The 13069-nt window shown below is 37.4% G+C and overlaps 1 protein-coding gene across 2 annotated transcripts in view; it reads right to left on the bottom strand.

The window, feature by feature from the left end:
• Positions 1-13069, bottom strand: part of CCDC6 (coiled-coil domain containing 6) — a 44892-nt gene that overhangs the window by 7024 nt on the left and 24799 nt on the right. The window contains exons 4-9 of one of the 2 annotated variants that reach the window (XM_017746336.1): positions 12583-12686; positions 10716-10876; positions 8035-8191; positions 4751-4851; positions 910-1034; positions 401-559 (exon numbers count right to left, since the gene is read on the bottom strand). In XM_017746336.1, the coding sequence (XP_017601825.1) occupies positions 539-559; positions 910-1034; positions 4751-4851; positions 8035-8191; positions 10716-10876; positions 12583-12686 (669 nt within the window). In that variant the 3' untranslated portion in view covers positions 401-538. Of the gene's footprint in view, positions 1-400; positions 560-909; positions 1035-4750; positions 4852-8034; positions 8192-10715; positions 10877-12582; positions 12687-13069 lie in introns of those variants that run through there. The other variant, XM_017746335.1, reaches the window with a different exon arrangement.

Here is a 13069-nt window from a genome sequence, read left to right as displayed (position 1 = left end):
CTGAGCTCCAGCTTCCTTTCTGTTCTACCTACCATTATAGTGTTTCCGCCCACCTTTCCTCAGGGAGATTGTAACAATTACCATTGCACACTCACCTAAACCAGAAGCAGCTATCTTTTACCATTGGACTAAAAATTCTATCAAAATACTCTTTTACATCTGAGAATGACAAATATAAGCGGAAACCTTGAAGAATATTTACATACTACCATACCTGCCGAGAAAAATCAAAATGGTCTTGATACAACAACCATAAGGTATTTTGCCAAATGGTTAATATTTAAGCTCTGTTTGCTCAATAAACTCCACAAATATTTAGAAGAAACACGATGAAGCGGAAATGCATCAAACATCGCAGGTAAAAAGGAAATAAATTCAGTTGAAAGATATGAGAAATTGCCCTAACAAATGTTTATATTAACTTTCTTCTTTGCCAATGAGAATAGAAAATAAGAGTTAACTGCCTGTTACAGTGACATGATGGTAGCATTGTGTGTCATCCTGAAGAAAACCTGAGCTTGAAGCAACCTCAGATGACTCATCCGTCAGATGGTGGAGACTAGGAGAAAAATGAAAGCAATGTTTTTACTTCCTGGGATAGGCTTAGTAGCTTAGAACATCACTTTTCACACCCTGCCTGCTGATCCATAAGATGATACCTATTACTGTCCTTAAGATGATAATACATCCTATTCTTTTGCAGAAAACAAGGTTCTCCAAAAAGAATCAGTTTCTGAGGGGTGAAGAGGAAAATCAGGGTTGAAGAAAGCAGCAATAGATGTCTTGGAGTAAGGAGACAAAAACAAACATTTACAAAAATGTTTTGTAAAAAAGCTTAAGGAAAACCAATCATAACTTCCAAAAAACAAACTATATTGGTAACAAGTATTTACTATTTTAAATACTTACTGTAATACCATGGGATGGTCCCATATGTTGCACATGAAGGCCTGGGGAATTGTAGTAAGACATTCCAGCTCTAGTCAGTGAAGTTGGTGGTGTGAAACCAACTGTGTGACTTGCATATGACAGACCTAAAATTGGTAAAACAAGGCAACATCAACATTCTCGTTTGGTATTAGAAACTGAAGTGTGTGGGGTTTTTTTAGATTTTTTGGTTCTGAATCAGTGACAGTCTAAAAACTGGTAAATGCTGCAGATTAGACATCTAGAAAATACTAATTGTACTGAGAAGTGTGATGCAAATTTATTTTCTTTTCCTGTAGCATACTACCATACATTTCAAACATACATTACACAGTGTTAAACATAACTTTTCACTTAAGATAAATGGTCTGAGGCTCCCACGGTAGCTTAGTTCTAGTCTGTAAGTATTTCTATTCAGCCTTCCACTTCTCCAGAGAGGAAATGGCTCCCTGAACTACATATAGTCTGAAGAAGCAAAGAGGTTGTGCCTGGAGAAGCCATCTAGCACTGGGCCACAACGAGGTTCCACAAAAAAACTGGATGTAGGTGGCTCCTCCAAGGCATACCAGATCTGCACCGAGGGTTCCTCCTTTTCAGCCTCAGCATTTTAAAGACCTTTGGGGATGGGAAATTAAAACATGCTGGGAAGGAAATGTTACTAACTGGACTAGGCTAGCAAATAACATTTAAAATTACAACTTGTTTTATCTACATTAAGGAAAGCCTATTATTCAAAACTGCAAATATCTAATTCTTTCATCTAAATATTCCCTTCCTGTAAGAACTCAATTATAAAAATGCAGAGTTCCCATATAGCTCTATTTAACCAAGGTAAACTGAAACAGCAACTGCCAAATGCTTCAAGTTCAGACCTTAAAGTGTATTGAACATTTCAAGTTTCTCAAAAGAGCACATTTTCCAAAACCTTTTGCTTCTTTCTGCTTTCTGACAAAAATATCATAAGGAAGGAGACAGGACTTTTCTCAGCTGTTTACAATTAGACTCAAGCAACTGCTTTGGAGAATAATGACTGAAAAACACTTCTGAAGGCATATTAAACTTTTATGACACCACACTGGATTTAACAGTTTTCACACTTCAACACTAAACCAATACAGAACAGTGTCCCTGCACCAACACCCAGCATCACCCCTGACTACACACATCTGTGTCTCTGCCTAAAAGAGATGAGACGAGATCTTGGGGAGAAAACAGACCAACCCTCAGATCACTAATGAAGTCATACAGACTCCCCTTGCTTCTTTCAGTTCTGTTTGGTTCTGTTACAGCCTCAGTGTATGTCTGGTGCAAATTACGAGTTACTCCACTAGAATCCCTGCCACTACAAGAATAACAACAAAATTAATCTGCCTTTTGGCTACACAATCTAATTATCTGTAGAGCACATGTTTTATATGTAAGCACTTTTGTCAGCTAGCACAAGGATAGAAACAAGTCAATGTCCAGGGAAGTGACATGGCAGCCAGTCAAAGGTAAAAGCCTAGCAATAATGGGCAAAACAGAGCCACCTTTGTAACATGACAATTTTGAACTCCTTTGGGATAATCCAGCTCCACAAGCTTGACAAATGCAAGTCTACTTGGCAGCCAAATAAGCAAAAACAGAGCAGTGTACATACATTCAGGGTAGCTCATCTCTGCAGCCCCAAACCTAGCTGCAAAGCACAGAACAGTTTATCTACACTGAAGACTAACTGGTAATTAGAACAACTAATCCCCAGCTGTCTAGGAGTAGCAGTAATTACACTATCTTCAAAGTTCCATGCACGGTGCTAAAAATTTCAGCAGTATCTCAGCTTCAAAGTCTTCAAAAGTAGCATGCCAAGCCATGCAGGCACAAAAGACTCTGGGATTCAGAAGCAAAAATCTGATCCATTAAACCTGACCAGCTATCCATATGAAACCATAGCATTTCTAACTGGTTACAAATTCTGTTTCCACAAAATCAAGGGACATAATTTCCCATATGAAACATGCCAAGTCATACAAATACCTGATGCAACATACAGCTGTTTTATTATTCTGTGCTGATACTTTTGACATCATCTTACTGTACTACTTTAGATACAAAATACTGTCAAAAATTGTTTTCATTCATTACTGCATCCATATATCCCAGACAGCTCTACAAAATTCCCTATTGATCTCATTAGCTCTCTAACAAACTGCTGCTTCTGTTTTTCTAAAGTCTGAAACTTCCCAACTACTGGTATTAATTAATCAGATGAAAAGGAGATTGATGCAGCTGCCTTTGCAGATGAGCTAGCCTGGAAGATCTACCACACCAGAATTTCCAAACTCATGAACTCTGTTAGAAATTATCATTTCAGCTGTGCTTCACAGTGTTTTCAGCATCCCCTGTCTGTGGGATAAGATTACCACTCTTGTATCAACTACTGATGGGAAGTAAAGTCCACAGGGAACAAGAAATGCGCTTCAGTCTCAGTGGAGGAATAAATTGACACAGTTCTGCACTGACACATCAGCATCTAAACAGGGTGCATGGCTAAGGAATGTAAGCTGCAAGCCTGTAAGTCAGCAGGTAATTTGTCCCACACAGAGCTGTAGTTATAACCCCGTGTGACTGCAGATCCAACCTGCAGCTGGATACTGTACTGTCATAAAGGCCGCACACACAGAACCACCAACGCCCAGTCCTTACTCCAGAGCAGCTGTTGGCCGACTACACTTCTGTACACACAGTTACAAGAAAGGGATAAGAAAATATATATCATTTTCTTGGTAACACGCCTTACAAAACACTGGAAGTCAAGTCATTTGGCTCATTTCAGAAAACTCATAGTCACACTGCTCATCTCTAGCATCAGAACACGGCTTACGGCCATAGCTGGTTTTCACACGTGCAACACCTGGGTGAAAACTATTTATAGTCCTTTGAGAAACCACAGTCAACCTTGAAAATTAAAGGATCTAAAGACATTTTATATGTTCTAGCAGACCTGTGTAATAAAATGTCTCATTCCCACCTTGTGTCAACACAGAGCACATCTCATCTGTCTGGCAGGTGATAGAGGTGGATGTGGGAAAGCCAGGCACGCTCCATTCACTTCTTTATGTACAAGGTGTTTGTGAGCACCATGAAACACCCACTGCCAGCAACTTCTAATGAATGTCCAAGGGCAATTTTAAGGGATTTTAAATTTCAGTCAATAAATGTGTTAGTAACACAAATGCATTTCATTTGACCTAAAATATATTCAGTAATTAGAAACTCAGAAAAGGTTTGTTTGCCTCTGTTATACAAAGTATGTGAGGCAGGAATTCTTAATTTTATAGTTATTGTTTAATAATAGAAAACAGTAGAAGTACAAAAGCCATTTCTCTACTGAAGAAAAATGAAAATTGACTTTTTTCCAACATGTTCAAGATAACACTGCTCTAAGAAGTTTTGACTCAGAGCACAATAGTAGTCTCATAACTAGTTCTTCCCAAACTCTAGAAATCCATTTAAATTATGTGTCCTGTTGTGCAACTTGTGTGGGAACAGAGGGGAAAAAAAAAGACAGCAAGAGAGAAAAAGAGAGCAAAAAAGAAATAAACTTCAAGTGACAGCTACTTAACTGATCTTCAATATCTGTCCACAGATCTGAAATACTGAATATCTGGTAACCATCCAAGAACATGCTGCACTAGAAGACACCTAAGGCAAAACTATTCTTGCATTTATGATGCAGGATTTTTTCTCCAAACTAGCTTTGAAAGGCTACTGACCTAAATATATTAATAGGGCATGTTACTATGTGATGCATACAATAATTTTAGAAACTGGGTTAAATATTTACCAGGTGATATAGGTCTGCTAGAACTTGGTGAGGGTGTATAAGGGATAGGACTGGACACAGTGCGAGGTCTTAATCCTTGTGCAGACATCTCATTAAAATATCTAACAAAAAAAGGCAAAGAATAATTAGATCAAACCTTTTAAAATGTGCCATGTTTTAAATGTTTCACTGTGATTTTTTCAATTCCCATAAGAATCACATTAGGAAGCCATGACAGGAACTCTTGTCATTGCTGACACTGGCTTAACCTTCCATGAAAACAGCTGGACTTATCTTAGGCATTTGCAGTTAACACCATACGAGTTGCATATTATTGAATAGTACATATTAAGGTCAGATATAAACCATGTCATCCAATCTGACCCATTCTACATTCTTGCACTTCACACATCATTTCTACATTGAACTCAGTAACTTGGCTGGCTGGAGTGTATCTTCCAGAAAGGCATTCAGCACTAATCTGAAATCCTGAAAAAGGGGGAAGAAATCATTAAAGTACTAATAATTTGTTCCAACAGCTGATCAGCCATAGCATTAAAAACATGTCCTGTTTCCTATTTGAACCCCTCTGGTCTCAACATTTAGGTATTTGCTCATCCTGTCTTTTGCCACTGGACTAAAGAGGCACTTTCAACCCAGGACTGTCTCACTAAAGGTACTTTTAGGCTGTGTTGCAAGACACCTCCCACTCTTGACTATGATAAACTGAACAGACCAGAAATTGAGGCAGAGCATTTTTCCCCACCTGTAATAATTTTAGTGATATTTATTTGTTCTTCATTCACTGACTGTAGTGAAGCTTCTTCACAAATATCCAGTGCTATATAAAAGGATAAAATAATAACAACTGCTCCTACTTGCCACTTACTGTTTTTATCTCAAAAGAGATTTTATGGGGTTTTTTTCCCCACAGCACTAGGCTGGCAGCCTCAGGTTGAGTTGCTCATGCACTCTCCACTTAGATTTTTCAGTCACTCTCTAGATTAGACGCCCCCCTGCTCACCATGTGGCTGCAAATCAGTGCAGGTGGGTTTATATTATTAGATTCAGCTGTGTCTCTTTACTGGACACAGCAAAGCAGCAGGCAAAATTAGCTACCTAATAGCCCTTTGACTCTTACTTGTCTCCTCTTCTACCACTGTGTTCTCACAAGTTCTTAGTAGCTGCATTTAATTCCCCATCATAGAAAAAAACCAGTAACGTGGAACAGCATTAAAATTACTCCTATTTGATGGAGCTCACTACTTTGAGGTCTGTTCATAAACTATTTGAAACATATTTGGATACTGCATCTTGCTGCTTTTTAACCAGGATATGCAGAATTAACAAGCCACATGCCCTAGCACAGGCAGTACACTGTAATGATACCAAAGCTGGTTTGAATTTGGGTGGACCAGGTAATAAAAATAGCTGCAATAGAGAACAACAGAAAACTAGCAATTAAACTGAAAAACTAGGGTTTAAATAAATATACAAGTTTTTAAAGAGCTATCAGTGGCAAGGTTAGTGAAACTGAACTAAGCTACCTCTGCAACACACAGTAGCTTCCAATGCAGACCAGTGTGTGTGTTCCAGCAAGGCAGCATCCCTGTGATTTAATCCCCTTGTATTCTACACAAACAGAGCATCCCACTGCCTGGCTCAGGTGATGTGGAGCAGCAGCACACCATTACCATGCGTCCTGCTTTCAGGTATTACCCTGCTGCTCCGAAGAATAGGATGGAGGATTGAGAAGACAAAGCTACTGCTACTCTGGAGAAAGAGGCTTTGGGAGAGCTGTGTATTTTGCATTCAGGAAAGCATCTTCACCTACCCTCAGCTACACACAACAATTATCATCAGCTAACAGAATGCAACTGAAAGAAATGGGTATCTCATCCATCGCCACCATTATTTTTAGTAAGATGTAAGCTGACAAAAATTGACATTTAAAAATCATTATTGCAGATAGTTCCAAAAGTATTTTGTCTTCTCAGGCTAACCACTAATGCCTGCTTTATCCTTCACTTTGCTTTGTATTACTTACACTGCAAATACCTGATTTGGAGTTATTCTGTCAGGCCTTTGTATACCAAAAAAATCAAACATGACCATTTCTTAGAAGTACAGAATAGTTAATCAAATTTTCCTGCATTTCCTGGTTACCACTACTTACAAGTGGGTGATAAAAAATTATGAGGATACTCTACAATTTTAGATTCGTACTGGTAATTCACACAGCTTTAGAGTTTGACTGTACTTCTATGACACTGTAAATAGTGGAAGAAAATATAAGCCTAATAAGAAAAAATTCCAAACTCAGAATCCCGTATTTCTATCAATTTAATTTATATAGCATTCGCTCCATCTTAATATCAGATGCTAATGCAACATAGGTCAAGTTGTCTTAGTGCTTCATTAAAATGAACACACTACTTTGAGCTTTAAGGGTACTCCTTGACACAAAATATCTGGTACTTTGTTTCTGGTAAATTACATCTCATAACAAATATATTGACGACCCAAGAAGAAATCTCTCAGTATCAGAAGAATACACAGCACAGGGTAACTTTTTTAGTTATTCTAAAGGACCACCATAAATCCAAAATAATATAAAAAAACACAACAAAATAATGAGCATTTGGTAAGAAATAAGGTTTTATTCAAAATGTACTTAAAATCCTCTTTCAAGATATAACACTGTCATATTTCTATGATGTGAGAAAACACTAAAAGGCATGATATAAAACCATGAAAAACACAAGACTATCTGTAAGGTCAGGGAAAGCAAAGCAGCTTGCAATGGAGAAAAAAAAAATCAAGGATGTTGTGGTTTGGACATCAAGAACAACCCAACAGCTCTGGAAATGCTTCCTCTCTCAAAGGTTTTGCACAGTATCCCTTTGTATTTGGCGGAAAATATTTTGCTTTCTGCAGAGCATAAATCAGCCCCAAGTAAAGATGATGTCCCTACCTCACAGAATTCCTTGCAGTTACCAAGTTAGGGGCAAAACAAAGGTATTGTGATCAAATTATCCTGATTCTCAACTCCACAGCTGTATTTATTTCAATATATATTACCAAAACCCTAAACAATCTTCAGATATAAGTATTTTCTTCCTCACTGTTAAAACTAATGCAATTTCTATACAACTTTGATACAATTGCTGGACTATGCTAAAATTTGATATGTATATTAAACCCACACGCAAATTGCTTCTATAATTATCCTAAAAAAATTCAAAAAGTAGTACAAATACTGATAAGTAAGTCCCACACATCTGGATGGCTAAAGGAATACAAACCTTTCATCGTCCATTTCTAAGCTGGATTCACTTTCTGACAGTTGTCTGCAGAGAGCTTCCCTACGTTCCATTTCCCTCTGTAATTTTCTTTGAAGTCTCAAGTTTTCTTCTCTCATATGTCGCTCCTCTTCTAAATATTGTGCCATCTTCTCTGAATCTGAAATTCATCATTTTGTTACATGTTGATTAAAATCCAATTTCTCAGGCAGCCAAGTATGTTGTGGCTAAGTTTACTCCAACACTTCAAGATGAAGGCATAGAAAACGCTCAGGATAGATCACTGAAAATTTTCACCTTTAAGTCATTAGTTCAAAGCCTAATTCAGAACAGTAGCTACTAAAATAAACTATTGCTTGACACCAAGTTCGAAAATAAAATACAAGAAAAACAAACAAAAACCCCCCACCATGGAGCAAAAGTACTTATTTAAATAAATTTGAAAAGAAAGAAAAAATTCATTAAGAAAGCATTAGTAAAACCATTAAGAAAAAATACTGTTTCCTGCTCCGTTAAAATACTATTCCACATTTACAAAATCTTCCTGCAACACACAGAAGAAATTATTTTACAGGCGTATTTTCATTTTAAAGGAAGAAGCACAACACAAGTTCTGAAACTCCAAACTCAAGCTTGTATCAAAATTGCTACCTCATATATATTCTACAGCACTCTTTCAATTACACATTTTATCATAGCAACTGTCCAGCAGAACATGTGCCAATTAAAAAATATTAGTATTAAAATTGTATTCAATTTTAATGTTAAAAGTCAACAGGAGGTTTACTCTGGACATCAAAGGGCAATTTGAGTTGTCAATTCTAAGCAAGTTCAGCAAACATCACTTAAATGGTCTGGTATCACGGATTATTTCAAGTGATAAAGTCAAATTATGAGAAGTTATGAAGGTTTGTGACAGATTACTCAAATAAAATTGAATACTGATGAAGATTTATGACACACATAGTGTATTTTGCGAGATTTTGTAATGTTTGATCAAGTTTACATTGAATCCCTGACATTAAGAAAACCCAAAACAATTCATCATGCTTTGTCATCACTCCTTTATGCAGCAACCTTCAAGGAAAAGAATATTCCTGTTTTAGAAACCTGTTCCCAAACTATTAACATCATGGGATTTATCTCTCTTCTGTGGAAATATCACTTTTAAATGTAACAGTGTCACTTATTTTACACTATTATCATATCAACCAGTTCCTAGAAGTGCTTCAGAAATAAAAAATGTAATACAAGTATCAGAATTCCATAAGCAGATTTCATTAAATACTTAAGAATACTAGAGGTTCTCTAATGGCCATGTGTTGCAAACACCAATCTGAAAACTGTATTTCAGTTTCATCTTCTGCTTGCAGGCTGGCTCCTATAAGCTCTGCCATTTGTACTGCAGTTCTGTTTAACCTGCTCACAAAGGGAGAGAGTTCTTTTAAACCTAGCTCTTCTTTTCAATGAGAATTTGACTTGATATGCTTTCCATTTTTTACTCTAAACCACAGTAGTTCAAAAAAAACCCACTTTAAAAATAGAAGATACTTGAAATGAAATTAATTAGGCTGGATTTGCACAAAGATTACTCTAAATCTAAGGCCTTGCTCTTGTTCTGAACTTTAGTAAGTGAACGCTGCAGTGCAGAATTTTCAAGTACAAAGATTAGCTGTCCTTATCTTCTTTTAACAGCCACAAATTATTAATCCTACAAACTTGTGCACAAGGTCTCTGCAAAAGAGCACTCTCGATCCATCATCTCCGTCTTGAAGGAAGGTTGCTGCTTCTAGCAAGCTCCTTCTTTAAATGGAGGTTGAAATATTCCAGCTAGCCTGGCTGGCCAGCAGGGGATAATACTGCCTGTTCTGCATTTGCCCAAATTCCTCTGGCCATGTGGTGAGGTATCTACTCACTTATCAGCTGCAGTGCAATGCTACTGACTCAGAACTAGGCACAACTGCTGACTCGAAGACAGGAATTTTAGTTGCAGCAGGAAGGAAGGAAGGACTGGCATTGCAAAGTCCAAGGGAAGGTGCCAGCAGCCTCCTGGCAGCTGAGCCCATGTGCTCAGTGCACAGTCTCTTCCAGGGAAGGCAGGGCAAAATGCAGGTCCTACTGCTGGGCAAGGGGCCCCAGCCCTGCACAACAGGAACGTGATGATTTCTACACAGCTCTTCATGCTTCAAAGCCATCTTACATAGGAAAGCACACAGTAAATTACTCCTGCTATACTGTGCAACAGCTGCCTCAGGTTGCCACAATCATTAACAAATGGAATTCTTACATACAGCTGACCTTTATTTTGCTAGCTCCTAATTCTTTCGAGTAATTCTCAATTTGCAACATGACTCCTACAAAGTAGGCTATAAATATAAATGTTTTGAAAAATTAGTATGTTGAAATACTGCTAAGTTTCTGAAAAAAAGATAGATACATCTTTTTCTGGCACAAAATATTCAAGGATTATTTTTTGATTCTTTCAGACATCCTTTTAGTAAAGCTAAAGAACCCCCTAAACTACAGTATAAATACATCAACAAGCAATAACACTGCAATTACGAAAATGTTGTCATCCAAACTTGCCCCATTTTTTTCCACCTTAAATTCAAACTCAAGAAAGTACATATAAAAATCTTACATTACACAAACCTTAGAAGATTTGAAACAAGTTGTTTACTCACGCTGTAACTGTGCAGCTCTCAGTTGTTTCTTTAACCTCTCCACTTCATTCTTTAAAAACCTGATATGTCTCATCATATTTTCTGGAGAGTCTATCTCCATTGATATGTCTCTGGGTGACGGTGGAGCAGATACTGGCTGGTCTAATTTCTCCTGCAAAATTCTATATGAGAAATAGTGCAAACTTTACCTTCCATTCGAATGAAATGAAAACCTCTTATATCCCCCAGAAAGCCACTGCACGGATTCTGACAGGTATGTAGAATTTTTTTTAACTACTGTTTTGGGGCAGATAAATTTGGGAGAAGTTATAATGTTTAGTCTCTAACTCAAAATAAAAAAAGGTGAAATTTGTTGTCCTAGTACAGATGAATTTTCTAACATATTCAGACACTGACATTCTGAAATATTACTACATATGGTTCTGGAAAAATCAATTCTAGACTATAAATAGTTATCTCAGTTTTGTACTCAAACGCTACTTACTACACAAAATTTTTGCTAAGCAAATTCATTTAATGAGTTTTTACATTTATGTTCTTAGAGAAAGGACACATAGTGAAGATTGATGATGAGTAAAGTATGTCAATGCTGAAACAGAGGCTTTTCTGCATTTCACCACTACCAAAAGAATTTCATAGACATTTTCTGAAGGACAGTCAAATAGGCTCCCCTCTTTTTTCTTAATGTCCAAACAGAAAGGTATTAAGGTGTTTCATATAATCAAGGTTTCAAACACCTCAAATAACTGATGGTAAATTCAGGATTAATGAACTCCTATTACGAAATAAGCACATGGTAGATATTATAGTTTCTAAATGATGATTTTTGGAGGTAACATAGGAGGATTTTCCAGCCTGAAAGCATGAAACTTTAAAAGGAACATGTTGATAGGCCAGATCCAACTCTGCCCTGAAGAGCAGGGGCAGCACCATGCAAGCACAACCTTTTGTGTGGTATAGTATTTACGGGTACCATACAAAGTGTACTAAAGCAGGGTCTGACTCCACCACAGCTCCTCATAGGAAGGGACACAGACTGAGAGAAATCAAACCAGAAATGGTTTGCCTTATAGAAGGCTTTAAATCTAAGATACACAAAAATGCTACCAAAGGCTCATCCAGCTGTGGATTTACCACTGCTGAATATCACATGCAGCTCTTCAGAGCACCCTCCACACAGCAGGGCTCTGTAAAATAAAACTACAGAACCTGAAGTTCATTCAGGCTCAGGTGTTTTCTGAGGCCCCAGCCAAGATTCAGAGGGTCACACTAATGTAACAATATTTAAACACATTAAAAAATAGGTATTAATAATCATTAATCAATTTTCTCTCCTACTTCCTCCCCAAACTGAGTTTTGGTATTATAACACTTAAGAGATGTTTATTTTCATATATATTTTAAATTGTAGCTGTTCCAGGAATATAAAGAGTCACTGTCTTAACTTCTAGTAAAGAAGCATTGGGAAGTCTCAATGACATGAGTGCACACCACCGTGAAAAAGCTGAAGTTTTCTTTAAGGAGACAGGGAAAAACCAAGAGCTTCTCATATAATAAATACAGTAAAACACCATGAATCTAAAGCTGACCGCAAACAAGAAGCTTTAGAAAGAGGCTATCAGCAGTTGAAATAATTCAGTAAATTCCTTCAAGCTTTCCCAGGTAATTTCTTAGACTGGTTAGTTGTATCCACTTTAAGCAATCAATGATATGCCATCATGCAAACAAGGAACTTTACAACTGCTTCATCTTCCAGGTTCTCACAGATCAGACAACTCTTGTGGGACAGAGATGAACATATTTAATCCAGAACATGAGGTATTAAAACTCTCTCCCACAGTAAGGAGTGCACTGCAACAAGACAAACCGTTTTTCTGCTTCAAGCTTATCCATCCTCTTCCAGAGACGATTCACTAGTGCTTCTTGCTCCTGTTCTAAAGTATTTTCAAGGTCAATCTTCTCACGTCTTAACTGGAGAGGAAAAACAATTAGAAGAAACTATGGGCCGGTATTTTCTGCAAGGAAACTGGCATCAGGAAAACTCCAACAACCCCATTTTACATAATGCTCTACAAGAGCAAGGAGAAGGGGAAGAAGAGACAAAATTCAGGCACAGTGCACTGGAAAAATCAAGAGATTCAGTAGTTGCACAGTTGTTATCTCCTTAACCCAAGTTTTTCTCACAGAACTTGTCTCTGGCCAATAAGGAGGAGCATGAACCCAGGACATGCAGGCACTGATGACGTGACAAACCTATTCAAAGACATTTATTCCATAAATCTATGAAATTCAAACTGAATTTACTGTTCACTACACCAACAATTCTTTTGGATAATTTTAGACTTTTTTAGCGG

This window comes from Corvus brachyrhynchos, unplaced genomic scaffold (genome assembly GCF_000691975.1).
Source record: "Corvus brachyrhynchos isolate BGI_N302 unplaced genomic scaffold, ASM69197v1 scaffold279, whole genome shotgun sequence".
In the NCBI taxonomy this organism is placed as follows: domain Eukaryota; kingdom Metazoa; phylum Chordata; class Aves; order Passeriformes; family Corvidae; genus Corvus; species Corvus brachyrhynchos.
Note: the sequence above shows the minus strand (reverse complement) of the source record. Positions and strands in the feature narration are given on the sequence as shown.